Source organism: Schistocerca americana, unplaced genomic scaffold, assembly GCF_021461395.2.
Source record: "Schistocerca americana isolate TAMUIC-IGC-003095 unplaced genomic scaffold, iqSchAmer2.1 HiC_scaffold_49, whole genome shotgun sequence".
Classification (NCBI taxonomy): domain Eukaryota; kingdom Metazoa; phylum Arthropoda; class Insecta; order Orthoptera; family Acrididae; genus Schistocerca; species Schistocerca americana.
Genome location: NW_025726225.1, coordinates 1806276 through 1825953, shown reverse-complemented (window position 1 = coordinate 1825953; position 19678 = coordinate 1806276). Strand labels below are relative to the sequence as shown.

Sequence of the window (19678 nt, the reverse complement as noted above, 5' to 3'; positions counted from 1 at the left end):
GTAGTTGGTTTCAAGAATATAATGGGTATTCAGAAGAGCTAGCAATCTGCAATTGAATCTATATGAAAGTCTGTTCCTAGAGTTAACAATAGGCCTGATTGGACAATGCTGTTTATGATCTTAGGCTGTGACCAAAGACAAGGGGCAGTGGGGTTCATAGCAATCCAGCCACGCACTTCCCACTTACTTAGGAGGAAATTACAGTTCTTAAGAGTTTTCTTAAGTTTGGCTAGAAATTTAGAAGTGGAATCAAACACTAATTCGATTATGATATTACTACTGAAAAATTCCATGGTTTTGTCAACATATTCATTTTCATACATTACAACTGCACACTTACATTTGTCGGCCTTCACTATTAGAGCTTTACTGTTAGAAAGTTTGGAGTTGATACAATCCAATGTCACTTGGTCGCTGTTTTCATGTGAAGTATGTTTTAGGTGTCTTATGATTACTTTATTGGCATTGAAGGCTATTGCATTGGTTTCACTGTAATTTAATTTTCCTGCATCGCATGCAAGCATACTGGATGCAATAAGGCTTTTTAGATTATTGCCATAAAGAATTGGTTCTATATTGTGCTTAAGGCCTTTGTTTATGAGGGCAAGTTCAGTATTTGTAAAAGCGATGTTAGTTCACACAGTAATTTTGAAATGAATAAACTTCATTGTTTCTCTAAAACGCCCTTTCATTTATTAGGTACAGAAAAGAGCTAGAAATCAAGGGGTTAGGAGCACTTTGATCCAATGATTTCTCGGTGTCTCCACTTGACGGACAGTAGAAGAGAAATTTCTGCAACACAAGGTTCTGTAAAAATTATTGATTGTTGTGAGTGAAACATATTTTGTTTCTGTTGTGTCGTATTTGGTGGTGAAGGACTGTGGACAACAGGTGGCTGTAAGAATCTAAAGAATTTATGACTTTGCATTAAGAAACACGAAGAAAGTGGACTACATTTAGAAAATGCTCGTAAATACAAAATGTCTGGCATATCTAACATTGCTGCTCAGATTGAGTCATCGTGTTTAATAAACATAATAAATTAGTTACAAAGAATAGACACTTATTAAAGAGAACAGGACAGAGTTTAATGTTCTTTGGAACTCACGACTTAACACTAAGCACTCACAATGAAAAACGAGAGTCATCAAACAGTGGCTATTTCTTACATTTTATCTCTTCTAGGAAAATTTGACAGCCTGTTAGATGACCACCTAAGCAGTTCTAGCACTTCTATATCTAAACATACGAACATCACATATGATACAAAATGAACTTCGGCACTATATGTATCAAGTTTACATTGAAAAAATGATTAAAGACAATAATGCTGCCACTTTTATTTTTGTGCAGGCAGATGAAACAACAGATATTACCTGCAGAAGTCAATTTAAGGGGAAATAACACGTTGAAAGATTGCTTACTTTGAAAATGTTAGTAATAGGACAGCATGTGGGCTTAGTGAGAAGAAGATTCTTGGGATGATATTACAATAAGAGAAGTATTTTCTTTAAGAAATTTACTTCACAATCCAGATTGTTTGTTCCTTTGAAATTTTTTTACGAGATTATGAAACATATTTATATTTTTTATAAGACAATGCAAATGCAGAGTGCAGAAAGCATTACCATATCCAATTAATTATGTCATTTTGAGTCAGCTGTTTCGGAAACATGAGAGAACATTGAAAATTTTCGAGTTTATAAAGATGAATGCCTTGTTTTTTTCAAGAAAACGTTCCAAATAGAGCACAGAATGTAATCTGACAGCAGATGCTAAAGAAGTGTGTGACTTGTGACCAACTAGATGAAAGGAAGACTCCAAAACTCTCATGTATTCAGTAGCTTCGAAATTATTGATCCAAAGAAGTTTGTTTCTTTCAAAGAAGATTTCCCAACCACTTTAGTCAATACTTTTTCATAAAGTTACAGTCCCTTTATTTTGCACGATAAATTTAGAAGAGAATTTTCAGTGATTTACCACAATGATACGTTTAAAGTCATTACATCAGTTTCTCAGCTGTTCACCTTCCTTGTGGAACATTTGTTTGAAGAATCGTTCGCTGAAGTGCACAAAACATTACAAACTGCACTAACTACATCTGTTTCAACAGCAGAAGCAGAGCGCAGTTTCAGCATATTAAAAAGAATGAAATCCTTCCTCAAGAGCGGTATGGGTTAGGAAAGGCTGACCTCAATGGCTGTTTGATCCATTCACAAGGGGAATCAGCAAAATTCCAAACTTCAACAACAGAGCAATTGATATGTTTGCCGGTCAGAAGAATAGGCGTGCACAACTACTGTATAGGTATTTTGCTAGAATAGATGGATCCAACACCCGTGAAACCATTCCTAGCCAAGGTTTTTCCCAGAGTATTTGCCCTTGTCCGTAGGGCAAAAGCCTGTAGGGTCCCTATATTTGGTCTCTGGTGCATTTTCAATACACCATTTTTCTTATTACACCACAATCAGATTACAGAAACACAACTGGAATAAGTATGAACATGAGGAAAGGGAGAGCTGGCAACACACACACACACACACACACACACACACACACACACACACACACACACACACACCAAAAAGGAAAAAAATGCTCAGGTCACATCTGTATACTGGATGATTCACGAAGGTATGTAAATATTTTAATGTGTTATTCCACAAGTAAAACTAAAGAAAAACGTTCATATAAACGTAGGTCCGCAAATGTTTAGTTAAGGCTTACGGTTAATACAAGAGTTTGCCTGAAATTTAGCAACTTCGCTAATATGAAGCGATCGAGGTTAAAGTAAGGCACGATTTCCATTTATTTTGTTGTTAATTATCTGGTGAATCTAATAAAACATGCCCCAGACGTATATCTGCAGTAGTTTTCCAGAACATGCAGAGAAGCAAAGGAGTAATTTCGTAAAATTTTTAATTTATTAACTACTTGGCTCAATTTTTTTTTTTAATTCCAGACAATTGCAGAAAGTTTTCAATAGAAGTTTCAAGGTTAGGAAACGACTGAAACAACTCACTAATGGTTGCTAACAATGACATAAAGCTTTTCTGTGGAAAGTAAACAAATTTACTTGTTTAATAATCTTTGTGTCTCAGGATGTTCTGGAACACTAATGAAGATAACGTCTGGGGCATGTTTTATGAGATTTACCAGACCAATAACAACAAAATAAATGGGAATCGTGCTTTGCTTTAACCTCGTACAGTTTTGCGATAGCTTCATATTTGCGAAGTTGCTAAATTTCAGGCAAAGTCTTTTATTAGCCATAACCCCTTAACTAAACATTTGGGTACCTATGTTTATACGAACTTTTTTCCTCAGTTTTACTTGTAGAATAACGTATTAATGTATTTGCATATCTTCGTGAATCATCCCGTATACATATATGTTATTATCATTAGCTATAGTATTTCGTGCATTATATTTACATTTTTTAACATTATGATGTTTACTATCTTAAGAATATGTTTAAGCAGTCGGACATAAATGAACAGTTCAGAACAATGCCGATAGACAGATAACTAACCAACGAAAGTGAGCACGAGCTGCCACTGGCTGCTGACAGCCAAAGATCACATAGGTTGTACTGAGACTCTCTGTGGCGTAACATATCGACCATCAAAGACTTTGTTTGAAAAATATCCAGTGTAACAGATATGGAAGTGAAACTACAGAGTTTGCATCACATTCATCGAAAAGCAAAAATAATATAAAACGTTACAAGTTTCGTCCGTGTCGAGACTTGGAAGATTTTTTTCTGCTTTCGTTGTATGCGAAATAAGTCGTCGATAACGCAAAACATTTCGGCTATGTAATATCAGACCTTGACCTTTTTTGCCTCATGGTGTAACCAGTGCCTCCACAAACTGAATCCTTCCAAGACCCAGGCAATCATCATAGATCTTACCACTCGCCCCTTCCGGCTCCTTGATTTCTCCCTTACCATCTACGCCCATCCTGTCCGCCTCTCCCCCACCTGCAACTAACTTGGCCTCACCATTGACTGTCACCTCACCTGGATACCTCATCCCTGCTCTATCCAATCCAAAGCCCACATCTGTGTCTGACTCCTCAAACTCCTCTCTGGCCAGACATGGGTGTTGAACCCCTCTTCCATCCTCCACACCTACAAATCATCCCATCCTCAGTTATGCCAGTTCCGCCTGGATATCCGCCCCCCCCCCCCCCCCAAATTCTATAAGTCCTCGAGCGCCATGCACTCCACCTCACCTTCCGTAAATGCTTGCTGTCCCCCATGCGAATCCTCTATGACCTGATTCCTTTCTACCATCTGCTCCTTTTCCTGAAAGGTACCCAAGTCCTCTGCACCTCTCGCCGCCTTGATCCCCGTCACAGTCTGGTTGCTCCTCTCCTCTCCAACCCCTGCCTTCTGCCGCAGCTTCACCGATCTGCCCCCCCTACCCTTGACCTCTACACCCTTCATCTCCTTTCCCAAGATGGCTTCCATCAACTCCCCCTCCCAGATGATGCCCTCTCTCCCTCCATTTATCCCTCCTATCTACTCTGATCCTCACCTCCTCTTCCCTTCCTGTGTCCTTTCACTGGGCTCCCTCTTCCCTGCCCTTCCATCCAGTTTCTTCCCTGTCCTACCCTCTCTCTGCCTCCCTTCTCTCCCCCGAGTCCTCTTTGATGTCCCTTCCCCTACCTTTCCCACTCCTCCTCGCATCCGCCCAGACACACTTTTTCTATGTCCCCTCCCTCCCTCAGCTCCCCATTTTTTTCTTTTCTAACCTCCCCCCCCCTTTTCCCCCTCATAGGTGCAAACAGAAACCAGGCTGTCGCCGTGTTTTTTAATTGTGCCTGTCTCCTTCTTGTGTATCTTCATCCACATCGCTACTGCAGTATTTTTATATATTAAATTCCAAAGTTTCCCGCCATTTTACAGATTTTTACAATGTCACCATTTTTATCGCCTGTTTTTCTTGTTTGTTTATGTTCTCATTATGTTTTTTAACTTTTCTCTAGGCTGTAGAGCGGCATATTACGCTGCGGCCCGTCCGCCGCCCCCCCTGGAGGGGGAAATTTAAGTCCAATAAAGGAAAATATAATAATATGAGAGTGTGCGCGTGGGAATTGGGTGCAGGTGAGCGTGGAGGCGGGCAGCGCGGCGGTGTCGGGCCGCGTGCGGCTGGCGGCGGCGGCGGCCGAGGACGCGGGCGTCTACGAGTGCGTGGCCAGCTCCGCCGGCGGCGTCGCGCGCCACGCGGCGCCCCTGCAGGTGCGGGGCCCGCCGCGCGTGCGGCCAATGGCCGCCTTCCACTGCCGCGTCACCGGCTACCCTGTCAGCGAGATCCGCTGGCAGAAGGCAGGTCAGTGCCCACGCTGCGCTTACGAGTAGGCTACTCTCAGCTTCGCTGCCTCTTCTCCACTCACCATTGTGGGTGCTTCCGCCGACGGCCGACGACTGTTCTATTGATAATCTCACGTTTGTAATAGGATCGTTGATACTTAATGCTCGATGACCAGCTGTGTAAAGTAAGTTCCATCCATTACTCCGTCCAAATGTAGAGCTATAAAGTATTTTGTTATTTCGTCGGTAGGATCATTCTCTTGTGTGGAATACGATGCTACCTGTAGCCTCACATCCTATTTTTGAGGAGAAGAAATACGTGGTGAGTCAAAAGGACTTTACAGCTTTAGAATGATATACGAGGGATGTTTGAAAAGTTCGTGCAAAAATATAAACTACTTACGTGTTTGGGGTAAACCGTTTTTATTTTTCGACATAGTCTCCTTTTAGACTTACATACTTCGTCCAAAACTGTTCTAATTTGCTGATCCCTTCCAAATAATTGGAATTGTCCAAGTCTGCAAAAAAGCTATTAGCTGCTGCAATCAACTCCTCGTTTGCTAAAAATCTTTATTCCACCAGCCATTTCTTCAAATTGGGGAACAAACAGTAGTCTGAGGGAGCCAAGTCTGCAGAACAGAGGAATTAGGAAACGAGTTGGAAACCTATTTCCATTAATTTTGCGACCACAACTGCTGAGGTGTGTGCTGGTGCATTGTCGTGATGGAAAAGGACATTTTCGCAGTGAACACACGGTGTGTCGTCGGGTGATCACTCTGTTTTGAAAATAATTGAAAAGCCACGATCGCTTCAATCCTTTAGCACTCTGAAGGTGCCGTCATCAGATCTGAAACGTGGATTAACATTTATAAAACCATATGGACATCATGACATATGAGGTAGACCATTTTAGAAAAAGGCCTTTTTTGCGGTCCAATCGCCGGCGTTTTTCTTGCTGCTCAGTTTTCAAACGGTCCAATAACGATGAGTAATATGCACCTGTAGTAGTTGTACCCTTTTCCAGATAATAGATGAGGATTATCCCTTGCGAATGCCAAAAGACAGTCGCCATAACCTTTCAAGCCTACGGAGTGGTCTTCGCCTTTTTTGGTGCAGATTCTCCCTTGGTAACCCATTGTTTAGAATGTTGTTTGGTCTCAGGAGCATAGTGATGTATCCATGTTTCATCCCCAGTGACGAAACGATGCTTAGAGTCCTGCGGATTCTTCCTGAACAACTGCAAACCATCCTTGCAACACTTCACACGAATCCGTTTTTGGTCAAGCGTGAGCAATCGCGGAACCCTTCTTGCACATAGCTTTCTCATGTCCAAATGTTTATGTAAAATATTATGTACCCGTTCATTCGAGATACCCACAGCACTAGCAATCTCATGCACCTCAACTCTTCTGTCATCCATCACCATATCATGGATTTTATCAATGATTTCTGGAGTCGTAACCTCCACTGGGCTTCCAGAACGTTCAGCATCACTTGTGCCCATATGGCCACTACAAAAATTTTTAAACCACTTATAAACTGTTCTAATCGAAGGTGCAGAGTCACTGTAGTGTTTATCAAGCTTCTCTTTAGTCTCCTGAGACGTTTTGCCTTTCTTAAAGTAATGTTTAATCACCCCACTAAATTCTTTTTCGTCCATTTTCTGATAATCGCTCGACTTCCTTGATTCACACGAATGCCAAACACAAAGAGATAGACCAATATGGCTGAAACTTGGTGTGCGTTCTTTCAAAAGATGGTACTAACTAAACATGACCTCGATACGCGCCAGTGGTGCCATCTCTCGGACTTCGCACGGTCTTTTCAAACGCCATTCATATGAATTTATTGAGATACCTTACAAACTTACGAAATCGGTAGATTTGTCATTTCGTAGCACACAACCTCAAGTTTGATTCACGAGTGGGTCAGTACACTATTCCATCACCAGGAGCACCAGCGTCGTGCAAAATGAAAATGGCTACTTTCACTGTTGCTCGCTATGTGCTTTGGTTTCATGAAACTAACTCTGCAACAACTAACTGTAAAATGTAAACTTTCACCGTGGTCGAATGGATTTCACCTTAAAACCTGACGTTTCGTCCCTATCTGCGGAGGACATTTTTAAGGGGGATCGTAGCTTTATCGAATGTCCGATTCACACCCCGGCTCGCTACTGGTTACAGCAAAATTCCGCTTCCGAGAGCTTCCGCGCAGTGGCGTGACGTCACATGTTTCGAATACGCGACCGCAGTCGGCCGTTGTCGACTGTCGTCGCCTGCTGTTGCGATCATCCCACGATGGAAGAGCGGTACACATCTGCTTCAGCACCGGAATCCAGATTTCATTGTTTCACGCCCTCCTCCTTCCTAATGAAATTCTGGGGCTCTTTCGCAACATCTGTAGCCTCCCTGTATAGACTTTCGAGGTATCCGCTTGTGGCTGCCAGTAGAGTCCTACTGAAATGAATGTGGTGGTATCCTGGCTGTGCAGCATGTTCCGCAACAGCTGATCTGTCGGTCTCCCCTCTTTTGTAATTGCCCTTGTGCTCGTCGAGTCGTTTCTCTTTTTGTAGTACCCATTCACACACCTAGACACAACTTCACACACCTACACGGAATCATATAAATTACGGCTTTTTCCAGCGGTTGGCGAGAATCCTTGGCCGACTGTAGGTGATGTATCTTCCGTGTGGGCGCGTAGATTATCGCGATGTTCCGGTTTTTCAAGATTTTTACTATCCGGTCAGGTACATCCTTAATCAACGGCAGGAGAATAGATTTTACCGGCACTTGAGCGTCACTATGATTTCTATGCGGTGATCTTAAAGCTCTTTTCAGCCCAGCGAACGAATAACCATTCTTGAGCAATGCATTGGTGAGATGTTTTAATTCTACATCAAGCAGCTCTGATTCGCAGATTTTCCTTGTTCTATCCGCCAACGTTTTTATGATGCCTCGCTTTTGTTGTGGGTGGTGGTTCGAATCGTGGTGTAGGTAACGGTCTTTGTGCGTGGGTTTTCGGTAAACCGTGTGGTCCAAGCTACCATCTTCTTTCTTGAAAAGTAGCACATCAGGACAATGTAACCTTCCGCCTGCTTCCTCCTCCTTGGTAAACTGAATCTTCATACTTACCCCGTTCAGATGTTTGCGAAAACGATCCAGGTCCTCCCCGCAATGCCGCCACAAAACAAATGTACCAGCCACATAATGGAACCAAATATTCGGTTTCTTCTTCGCAATTTCCAATGCCTCCTCCTCGAATTTTTCCATAAAGAAGTTAGCTTTAACCGGACTTAAGCGGTTCCACATAGCCACATCATCTGTCTGTTCATAGAACTCTTCGTTCCATTTGACATACGTGCTTGTGAGCAATATTTAAACAGTTCTGCAACATCGGGAGGAAAAATCCGATTCAGCTGTTGCAACACTTCATTGAGTAGAACCATAGGGAATAGCAACATCACGTCAAACTAACTAATATGTCCCAGGGCAGTACCATTATGCTGTTTAATTTGCTGATAAAATGTGCCGGATTCTTGATATACGAATCAAATTGCCCCACATGTGATCGTAATAATATTGTCAAGAACTTGGCAATCGAATAGGTGGGAGAACCAATTGCACTCACTATAGGCATTAGAGGAACATGTTCTTTGTGCAGCTTCGGCAATCCATAAAGTCGTCGTGCTAGCGCAACAGAATTGAACAGACTTTTCTGAACGCTCTGTTCGACAGAGGATTTCTATATCAATCGCATAACAGTTCTAAGAACTTTGTTAATGGGGTCATTACTTAGTTTCCTCTATATTTTCGGAACTAATAAGTCGTGAATTGTACTATAATAGTCGGTCGCATTCAAAATAACTATTCCATTTCTCTTGTCAGCGGGGAGAATGATAACACTATTATCCTCATTCAGGCGTTTTATGGCGTTCCTCTCATCCACAGTTAAATTAATTTTTGGAGGCTTTGCTCGGGACAATACTGTTACAGCCTCTAAACGGATTTCTGCAGCCGTAACCTTGTTCACAAGTTAAATGCTGCTTCTACACTGGCTATTATTTCTTCTGTGGGCACAACTCGCGGGGTAATGGCAAAATTTCCGCCCTTGACATGCACGGATCTCTAATCGTCTGATGACGAACGTCCGGATAAATTGATAACGGTATGGGAAGCGTCTAAATATTCGAGCCTCTTATTAGGTTGCAAATTACCAAAGTTCTTCTTCTGCCTGTTAGACGTTGTCAATATACGCTTCCTAATAATAATGTGCAAATTTGTCAGTTCTATCCCAATCACCACTACACAGTTTATTGCTGATAGTAATATGGAGAGACATTAACTTACAGTATGTGCTTGCCAGGTCTCGGCGGGTCTGGGGAATCCACTCTTTAAGTAAGCCTCTTCCGTTTGTTTGAAAATTCGCTGCGCCTTTGCCGAACTGCATAGTCGCTTAATCCTCAAAAACTTCGTAGCAACGCTGGTCGCTCTGCCACGAGACAGAAATGTGAGGGATCATAAAAGCTGCGCTCTCTTCTTCTGGAGACCTTTCATGCGTCGCACATTTCTTGACATTTCCTCCCAGTAGAGGCGGAAATGTCATAACTAATAAAATGCTCCGGGCTGTTATGCCGTGGTCGAATAGGGACGAAACGTCGGGTTTTACGTTGAAATCAATTCTGGCACGGCATAGTAGACCAGAACATTTTATTAATTATGAAACAACAGTTTGGCGTTAATTCCGCGCCGAATACTCTAAAAAGAGTCTCCGATCAGGCTTACAATTTACTCTTGACGCGAGAACTTAGTTGAGACGGGTTGTTCACTGCGACATGATAAATCACCATGTGGCCCATGTATTGATGGTCACCTCGCTTCCCAGACTTGACGCTACTGGATTTCTTTCTCGGTGATTTGATTGAAGATAGTTTGTATGTTTCTCCCCTGCTAAGCAATTTAGCCGACCTGAAAAATCGAATCTACGCAGGCGTTGCACAAGTTACGCCCGATTTACTGCAACGAGTGTGGGAAGAAATGGGTTACCGTGGTGGGTTTGTTGCATCACAAAAGGTAGTCACATCAAACCAAAATTACACTTGACACTTTTATGAGAAACTAGAGGTTGTTTGCCTCTAAATGGCACATCTACAGATTCTGTAAGTTATCTCAATGAATCTCTATATCACTCCAAAGCTGTAAAGTCCTTTTTGACTCACCCTGTATTAACTGATGAAAGTACTGTGTTATTGAGGCAGCTTCCAACGATTATTCGATGAAATAAAGTTTCTGAACTTCAAAGCAACTATATTCAGTAATATTTGCAAATACTGAACTATTAAAAAGTTACTACAGCCAACAGCAGTATTACAGAAACATATTGGCTCTATTTACAAAAGCTCTTCCTCCAAGACAGTTCATTTCACATGACATTCCCGTCAAGACTGGGCATGACGAAGGGTAACACTCATCTTACGAGATTTCCTACAAACGTGACGACATTCTAACGTCACACGCAGTATCGGCAAACGATGTGGCAGGAGCAAGTTACTAACGCATTAACGATACAAATCTTCAATATATGCAATAATAACGAGACATTAGACAATGACTAAGATCTAGCGTAGGATAATGTCTTAGTTTACATATTTCAAGGCCTTAGCTTCGAATCCCGCTATATCCTTAATATTTATTTAGCTTCGCGTTGTTAAATATTCTGGGATTCACTTACGAAGCTAATACAAGTATTTTCTTTAATATTCGACGTTATCTAACTTTTCCAAGTGATTAGTGACAGAAGGATGAAATGATACTTGGCTGTTTATTTCTGTGTATGTGGCGATTTCCGAGCGCATAGTTTCGCATGAACCTAAGAGGACAGCTTTAATTCCTGCGAGTGGAACCAAAGTTAATCATTATTAGGAAGTTCTCGTAATTTGTCTGTCTGCAGAAACAAAATGGCAGACATTGCTCCCACGCCGGCAGCAGCAGTTTGGCACGTAAATTTAGTAAGAGCCAATCAGAATGCTCCATTCGTTCGCAAGACATCCTCTACGCAGGTCAGATTAGTTTCTTCTAACAATTAACGTTTACCAACGATGGACTGTTCTGCATTTAAACTTGTTATCAAGTACTTCTAAAATGATGTGACGTCCATATTACGTCGTTAGTGAACTGTTTTATATCTGTCAATGTCTTGATTAGACGGTAAATGACGTAAATACGGGGTAGGTGAGAAGTCGTTCCCTATTTTTAAATGTCAAATCAATTTTTTATTATTGAATATACAAGTTGTAGTCGTTTCTAAGTACCTGCCAATATGTGTCCTATACTATAACCCCACATATGTTCTTGTGTTGTCGACAGTAGTAGGGCAACGTATGTATAGCCCCACGTTGCACTGTTGCCAAATTTATTCAAGATGACAGATCCAAGATGGCAGCCATAGATGTGGCAACATCGCAGTGACATCATGGCATGAAGTTGAAATTTTGGCAGGAAAATAGGTTAATTGGGCTACCTCCACTAACCTAACCCCCTACTCACCCCCGCCCTTTGACCCCTTCCCCAACCCTCCCCTTCCATATCTGGAAAGTGGCTGGAAGTGGACTCAGTCACTGCTGAGCTCTTGGATAGTATGGACATAAGTCTTTATTTTGTATGCATTTCTCCCCTCCTATCCACTCCCCCATCAGGAAATTGACAGCAAAAGGACCCAGTCTGTGCTGGGCTGCCAGATAGGGCAGATGTAAGTATGCATTGTTTACTTAAGCAATTTGAGTTGTCACTGGCAGTAACTTGATCCAGAGTGTTCAACATGAGGTCCGGAATCCAACTGACCTAGTTAATAACACAACAGAGGGCGCTGTGGTGCCTCCCCCTCACCCCTCCCATGACATAATCCTAGATGGCGGTCTGGGAAAAAAGGCTGGCAAAGGACTCGATCTGTGTCTAGCTACTGAAATTGGGAGGACAGGCGTAATTGTGTACTGTGCTCAATGTGTACTGGAGAAGGAGTAGTGTTTTAGCATCTGAGGACTGTGCTGATAGCAATGCTTTTTGGTGAAGATGAAAATGCTTCATTAAATAATAAATATGGGTCTCAGTTAGACTTTGTAACTCATAATAATAAATGATTTTGCTGTAAAATTATGTCATTCGATAAAAGTCCAATCAGTCAGTTTTACAAAGCACAAGAGGCAAGACGTTCATGACAGAGTCTTCACGCCCCACTTTAAGACAGACAATGCACTGGCTCACGGCATCGCCAGGGAGCATGCCGGCTTAGGCACAGTCACGCGTTAGCTGCTAAACATTTCTTGCCACGTTGGAAATACCTGCAGCCTTATTCCTTCCCATCCACTTTGCCACTGAACACGAACTGCTTTAGGAGTTATTACGAGGATAATCCCAAAAGTTAGGTCTATTTTTTTATAAGTACATAGACCTGTTTATTTACGCAATGGCTTACATCAGTTTACAGCTTGAACATTTAGCTGTTTTTCGACATAATCACCATTTCTGCCGATGCATTTTTGTAGACGCTGTGGCAGTTTTTGTATGCTCATGTCATACTAGCTCGCTGCCATGCTGCGGAGAAGGACGCCTCCAGTGGCGTGTTGTTGCTTGGTCTCAAGTGTAAAGTGGTATGCCCAGGTTTCGTTCAAAAAATGTTCAAATGTATGTGAAATCTTATGGGACTTAACTGCTAAGGTTATTTGTCCCTAAGCTTACACACTACTTAACCTAAATTATCCTAAGGACAAACACACACACCCATCCCCGAGAGAGGACTCGAACCTCCGCTGGGACCACGTTTCGTCACCCGTGACAATTGAGTCCAGAAAGTTGTCCTGTTCGGCCGCAAGGCGGTGAAGAAATGCGCGGGAAGCATCAACTCGCTGCCGCACGTGGCCCTCAGTCAGCATGCGTGGCACCTATCTTGCACACCTTCCGGTAGTTCAATGTTTCCGTTAAAATTCTGTGAGTGGTGCTTCGGGAAACCTCAGGAACCAACGTGCAGAGATCACCCAGGGTGATCCGCCGATCTTCACGCATGCTTTGCTCAACCTTCAACACTGTCTCCTCAGAAATTGACGGTCTTCCGCTCCTTTGTTCGTCGTGAATTTCGGTCCGACCAGCTGCAAACCCTCTACACCACTTACAAACATTTCTGACATCCATGCACGACTCACCATACACTTCCGTCAATTGGCGGTGGATATCAATCGTCGCAGTGCCCTTTGCATTCAAAAACCGAATAACTGCGCGCAATTCGCACTTGGCGGTAACATCCAACGGGAGCTCCATTCTCAACGGCTGCCAAGCCAAGACTGAGTGCCTGAGCGCGGCGTGCGCATGTTTACACACAGCGCGTGAAGCACTCTTCATAACAGTATGACCAACTGCCATACAGACAGAGTTCTGTACTTATAAAGAAATACGAGACCTTACTTTTGGGATTACCCTCGTACATCTGGTGCTGCAGAATACTGTCACATACACAACTTGAAGATATCACAGGAACTAAATGTACCACTGCCCAAGGAAAGACAGTGAGAGAGACAAAGCTTCGCAAGTAACTCGAGAATATTTAAACAATTATACGTTTTATTCCGAAGAATACCGCCACCTCCACACTTGAACACAGTCTCTAAAAGAAAAATATCGCGACATAGTTGTGAAACCGTCCCAAAGACACACTGCGCACTTTGTGTGGACCAACCTTGTCTTGGAGCGTGAGGAGAAGAGCGGTGCGTTTCGTCACAGGGTTATTTGCTAACCGTGATAGCGTTACGAAGATGTTTAATAAACTCAAGTGGCAGACTCTGCAAGAGAGGCGCTCTGCATCGCGGTGTAGCTTGCTCGCCAGGTTTCGAGAGGGTGCGTTTTTGGATGAGGTATCGAATATATTGCTTCCCCCTATTATACCTCCCGAGGAGATCACGAATGTAAAATTAGAGAGATTAGAGCGCGCACGGAGGCTTTCAGACAGTCGTTCTTCCTGCGAACCATACGCGACTGGAACAGGAAAGGGAGGTAATGACAGTGGCACGTAAAGTGCCCTCCGCCACACACCGTTGGGTGGCTTGTGGAGTATAAATGTAGATGTAGATGTAGAGGTGCTTCAGGAGTTACTAAATCCGACCGCTACACTCTAGTATGGAACTAAATAGATGGCTGCACGCTAGTGAGACCTCCCTGAGACACTTCACACGCTTTTGTGGGAAACAGATCTCGAAACCAATATCAGCTGCAATATCGGATTTTACACGACAAAACGACGATATCGGGAAGCCGAAAAAAATATCTCTGTAACTCTAAAAACAGGAAGCTCACTGCTTTCCGAGTTTTAGCTGCTTGTTTGAAGGCACTCCCACTGACAGAGAGAAAAATTTCTGAGTCCTTCAGTTGCTATGGTGCTCATCACTTTTCTGAAACGGTTAATGGGCTTAGTTCTTATTTGCTTGTGATGCAGTCAGGGAGGTTATTATCTTCAATTCTCGAAGCATACACTGGTGTCTAAGAACAGACAGGAAAATCAGAACAATTACACAAACAGAATTCGGATCACTGCCCTACAGGCTAGAAAAAAGCTGGAATTTTCGGTGAGCTTTCGGTGTCCTACAGCTCATGGTCTGGAGATGCTCTAAAGCCGCAATGGTGGATGAGGGACAGCACTCCACCAGAGATGGGTGTTCTGCTTGGATGTGTCTCTGATCACTCAAACAAAGAGGACATCACGTTACTCTTATATGTCACAGAAATTTCCGTACATACCTTTCCCCTGCCTTGTTTGAAACAATCTGTAAAAGCTTCTATAACCCTCATAAAGGATACCTTGTGAATGAATGGAGCAATCTGATTGGGTCTCACTGAATTTATTTGCCAAACTGCTGCTTCCGGCGTGGGAGCACTGCCCGCCATTTTGTTTCGCAGAAAGACAAATTACGAGACTTTCAGCGGCAAAACTATTTTGTACAGATCGAAAACAACATACAACAGCCATATTGCACTGACAGCTAAACCCAGAAAAAGTGGTATACAGATCATGAATACAGGAAGACACTTCCTCAATTACACTGCTCTGCTATCGTCGAGGAAGGCTAGAAATTTTCAGAATGAAACTGGTCTCCAACTGGGCTGTCGATGTAGTAAACACAATTAGTATCCTGCGCCATACAAAATCATCACTTCTGCATCCTGCATATAGCTGTCGACCATCAGACACTCCTACATATATTGCAAAAACAGACAGATCCAAAAAAAAGGGCACATACACCACATATAGTCCTTGCACCACTAGATATTTCCCACGAGGTCGATCAGTCATCCACTGCAGCCAACACTCACTAGTCAACTGTCCCACTTCCCCATCCCCCGGAACATGCATCCCTGATATGTTATCAGAGCGTCCTCCACGGACAGTGGTCACTCTCCAAACCATCGCAGAAAGTCTGCGCTGGTTACCCACGGCACAAAGATGTTACTGTTTCTGGCCCGACCTGCTTGCTTGCTCATTTCCTGACTCAGGGATTGCAAGATGTTTTTTCACATGGCTTGCCAGAATATCATATCATTTACGTGATAGGTCTAGATATCAAGCAGAACGCAGAATGCTACCAATCGCTTGCACAGTATAATTACAAGGATAAAAACTGGAAATTATTTCCCTAGAAAGACGAAGCTTTAGTGAGATGCAGCAACGTGGAGCATACTGTAAACCACTGAGTAACTAAAAACTCCTCTCATCTGCAAAGATCTTTACGGGAAAACACGAAAAAATAAAGGAAAATGATAGTTCCACTCGCGAATACTGCAGTCAGTGATGTAACAGGTTCCAAATCGTACTTCTGCTTTGCGTTTCTCATGCTAGAGAAGCATCAAACTTGTCTTCAACCCGTTTTTCACCATCTAGATGCACGCAACACACACCACAATCGATGTTCTCTCAATCAAATAAAGATGGGAAATGTGCAGAAGCAGCCAATCGGCAATTTACATGAGAGGGAACAATGGTCAAATGCAAACACGCGTCCATATTGAATGTTCTCAAATTTCCACAGAGGACGCACTAGATCACGAAGGCTGCAACGCATACTGAGTATTAGTTCAATATTCAGCCATCTGGAGTGCGACGTGGTTAGGTCAGCTACATTCCTGTACCCCATCTGGACTCTCCATTCATATGGCTCTCACCATAAGCCAGAAACGTCAATCGTTTCCGCCACAGGCCACCACCACCACATACTCCCCGCACACCAGATAGAATCGTTCTAGGAAACCGGCCCCATACATTTTATCACTCTACTTACAATTAAATATTACGAGTGCAACCTTAATGAGACGACATTCGATAATGAGCAAAGTATTGGAAATACCTCCTCCAACGGACTGTGGCTCTGGAAATAGTAATATCTGTACCATTCTTAGGACTGGACATAATTTTCTAAGTAAACACGCCTTTCTTTCCCCTTACGGGTATTGCAGTTATCCACGTCAAATCCGTAACTTCCTTGCGATAGAACATAGTGTTTTTATTTGCACATGTCGGAACACACACATTGTTTAGAAAGCTGCTGCTCACAGAGAATCTATCATGCATCCTCTACTACAGCTAAGTGTAATACTTCACCAACAACTGAATACTGGCGATACGAAACAAAGCTGAGCGAAAATCCGTAATAGATGGACATGACTCATTTGTTTTTCTTTGGAGTGGTACCAGTGTCTCTAGGGAAGAGACACGCAATCGTGTTATAAGTAACCAGATATTTAAATTAAAAAAAAAAAACACGATTTCAATGGCTATGTTACTGTCACAAGCGGTCTTGGTTCCACAGGTGCACACAAGTATCGATAAAAGTTTCCACGTAAAAAGTTAAACAAACTTCATAAATCAAGATATAACATTTCTTCCGAATCATGTGGTTTTCCACACAAATACGACGACATTGAATATAGACGGTGATCATTGGGTGTGCATTAACACACCGAACGTGCAGTTGTACGTTGCCAGTGGTGCAGTGGTGTAAGCTAGTTATAATATCATCGAATTCAGAAAGTGATTCAGCCGAGTTACGTGTTATGAAGCCAGTATTTGCAACTCCCTCATGCCGCCGGTAGATACTTATCAAGTATGTGTAATGCATTCTGTCGTGATGCCATGTAACAACTCCCTCACGCCGCCAGTAGATACTTCTCAAATATTTGTAATGCATTCTGTCTTGATGCCATGTAACAAGTTGTGCGATATATCCACTGGTTTATAGGCGATGGTTGATTGAGAATAATCACATACAGTAGATGGTGTGCTATATGACAAATCACTTAAAAAATGCAACCCTAGATTAAGGTCGTAAGGAATGTACCCTGGCTTTTCAGATCTGTAGTGTTACGCTTTCTGATAGAAATGTTGTCTCCGATTTGGAATCAAGTCTTACCATTCACCCACATATGTATGTTGGGTTCTATGGTAATGTCCTTTTAATTATTACGGTCACAAGTGAATCACATTTGTGGCACTCTCACATCTCGAAACGAGTCATCTTTTTTCGAACCTTTCTGCTACAATAAAACTCCAATGTGGTTTTAGACAGGCCCTATGCATCTTGTAACTGTTCTTCACTCTCTGCCCCGCCCTCCTTTCAGCTTACTGCATGTGATGATCCCTATTTGAGTCAGAACTGAACACAAGTCGGGTGCGCTATATCTGCCACCTTGTGCACTTGTGGAGAACCATGTGGAGCTGAGTTAATGCGACAGGACTGTCTTTTTTGACCACTTAATGAAAATGGGGACATTTTGTCGTAGCTGCGCCAATGATGTACGAGGGCAGTTCAATAAGTAATGCAACACATTTTTTTTCTCGGCCAATTTTGGTTGAAAAAACCGGAAATTTCTTGTGGAATATTTTCAAACATTCCCGCTTCGTCTCGTATAGTTTCATTGACTTCCGACAGCTGGCAGCGCTGTACGGAGCTGTTAAAATGGCGTCTGTAACGGATGTGCGTTGCAAACAACGGGCAGTGATCGAGTTTATTTTGGCGGAAAACCAGGGCATCTCAGATATTCATAGGCGCTTGCAGAATGTCTACGGTGATCTGGCAGTGGACAAAAGCACGGTGAGTCGTTGGGCAAAACGTGTGTCATCATCGCCGCAAGGTCAAGCAAGACTGTCTGATCTGCCGCGTGCGGGCCGGCCGTGCACAGCTGTGACTCCTGCAATGGCGGAGTGTGTGAACACACTCATTCGAGATGATCGACGGATCACCATCAAACAACTCAGTGCTCAACTTGACATCTCTGTTGGTAGTGCTGTCACAATTGTTCACCAGTTGGGATATTCAAAGGTTTGTTCCTGCTGGGTCCCTCGTTGTCTAACCGAACACCATAAAGAGCAAAGGAGAACCATCTGTGCGGAATTGCTTGCTCGTCATGTGGCTGAGGGTGACAATTTCTTGTCAAAGATTGTTACAGGCGATGAAACATGGGTTCATCACTTCGAACCTGAAACAAAACGGCAATCAATGGAGTGGCGCCACACCCACTCCCCTACCAAGAAAAAGTTTAAAGCCATACCCTCAGCCGGTAAAGTCATGGTTACAGTCTTCTGGGACGCTAAAGGGGTTATTCTGTTCGATGTCCTTCCCCATGGTCAAACGATCAACTCTGAAGTGTATTGTGCTACTCTTCAGAAATTGAAGAAACGACTTCAGCGTGTTCGTAAGCACAAAAATCTGAACGAACTTCTCCTTCTTCATGACAACGCAAGACCTCACACAAGTCTTTGTACCCGAGAGGAGCTCACAAAACTTCAGTGGACTGTTTTTCCTTATGCACCCTACAGCCCCGATCTCGCACCGTCGGATTTCCATATGTTTGGCCCAATGAAGGACGCAATCCGTAGGAGGCACTACGCGGATGATGGAGAAGTTATTGATGCAATACGACGTTGGCTCCGACATCGACCAGTGGAATGGTACCGTGCAGGCATACAGGCCCTCATTTAAAGGCGGCGTAAGGCCGTAGCATTGAATGGAGATTACGTTGAAAAAAAGTGTTGTGTAGCTAAAAGATAGGGGAATAACCTGGTGTATTTCAATGCTGAATAAAACAACCCCTGTTTCAGAAAAAAAATGTGTTGCATTACTTATTGAACTGCCCTCGTATGATGTACCGGGTGATCAAAGAGTCAGTATAAATTTGAAAACTGAATAAATCATGGAATAATGTAGATAGAGAGGTACAAATTGACACACATGCTTGGAATGACATGGGGTTTTATTAGAACCAAAAAATACAAACATTCAAAAAATGTCTGACAGATGGTGCTTCAATGATAAGAATAGCAATAATTAGC

The 19678-nt window shown here is 42.8% G+C and overlaps 1 protein-coding gene across 1 annotated transcript in view; it reads left to right on the top strand.

Annotated features, from left to right (window-relative positions):
- The window catches only part of LOC124585254 (Down syndrome cell adhesion molecule-like protein Dscam2), a 156198-nt gene that overhangs the window by 51800 nt on the left and 84720 nt on the right, over positions 1-19678 (top strand). The window contains exon 4 of the mRNA XM_047131382.1: positions 5111-5336. Coding sequence (XP_046987338.1) covers positions 5111-5336 — 226 coding nt within the window. The remainder of the gene's footprint in view (positions 1-5110; positions 5337-19678) is intronic.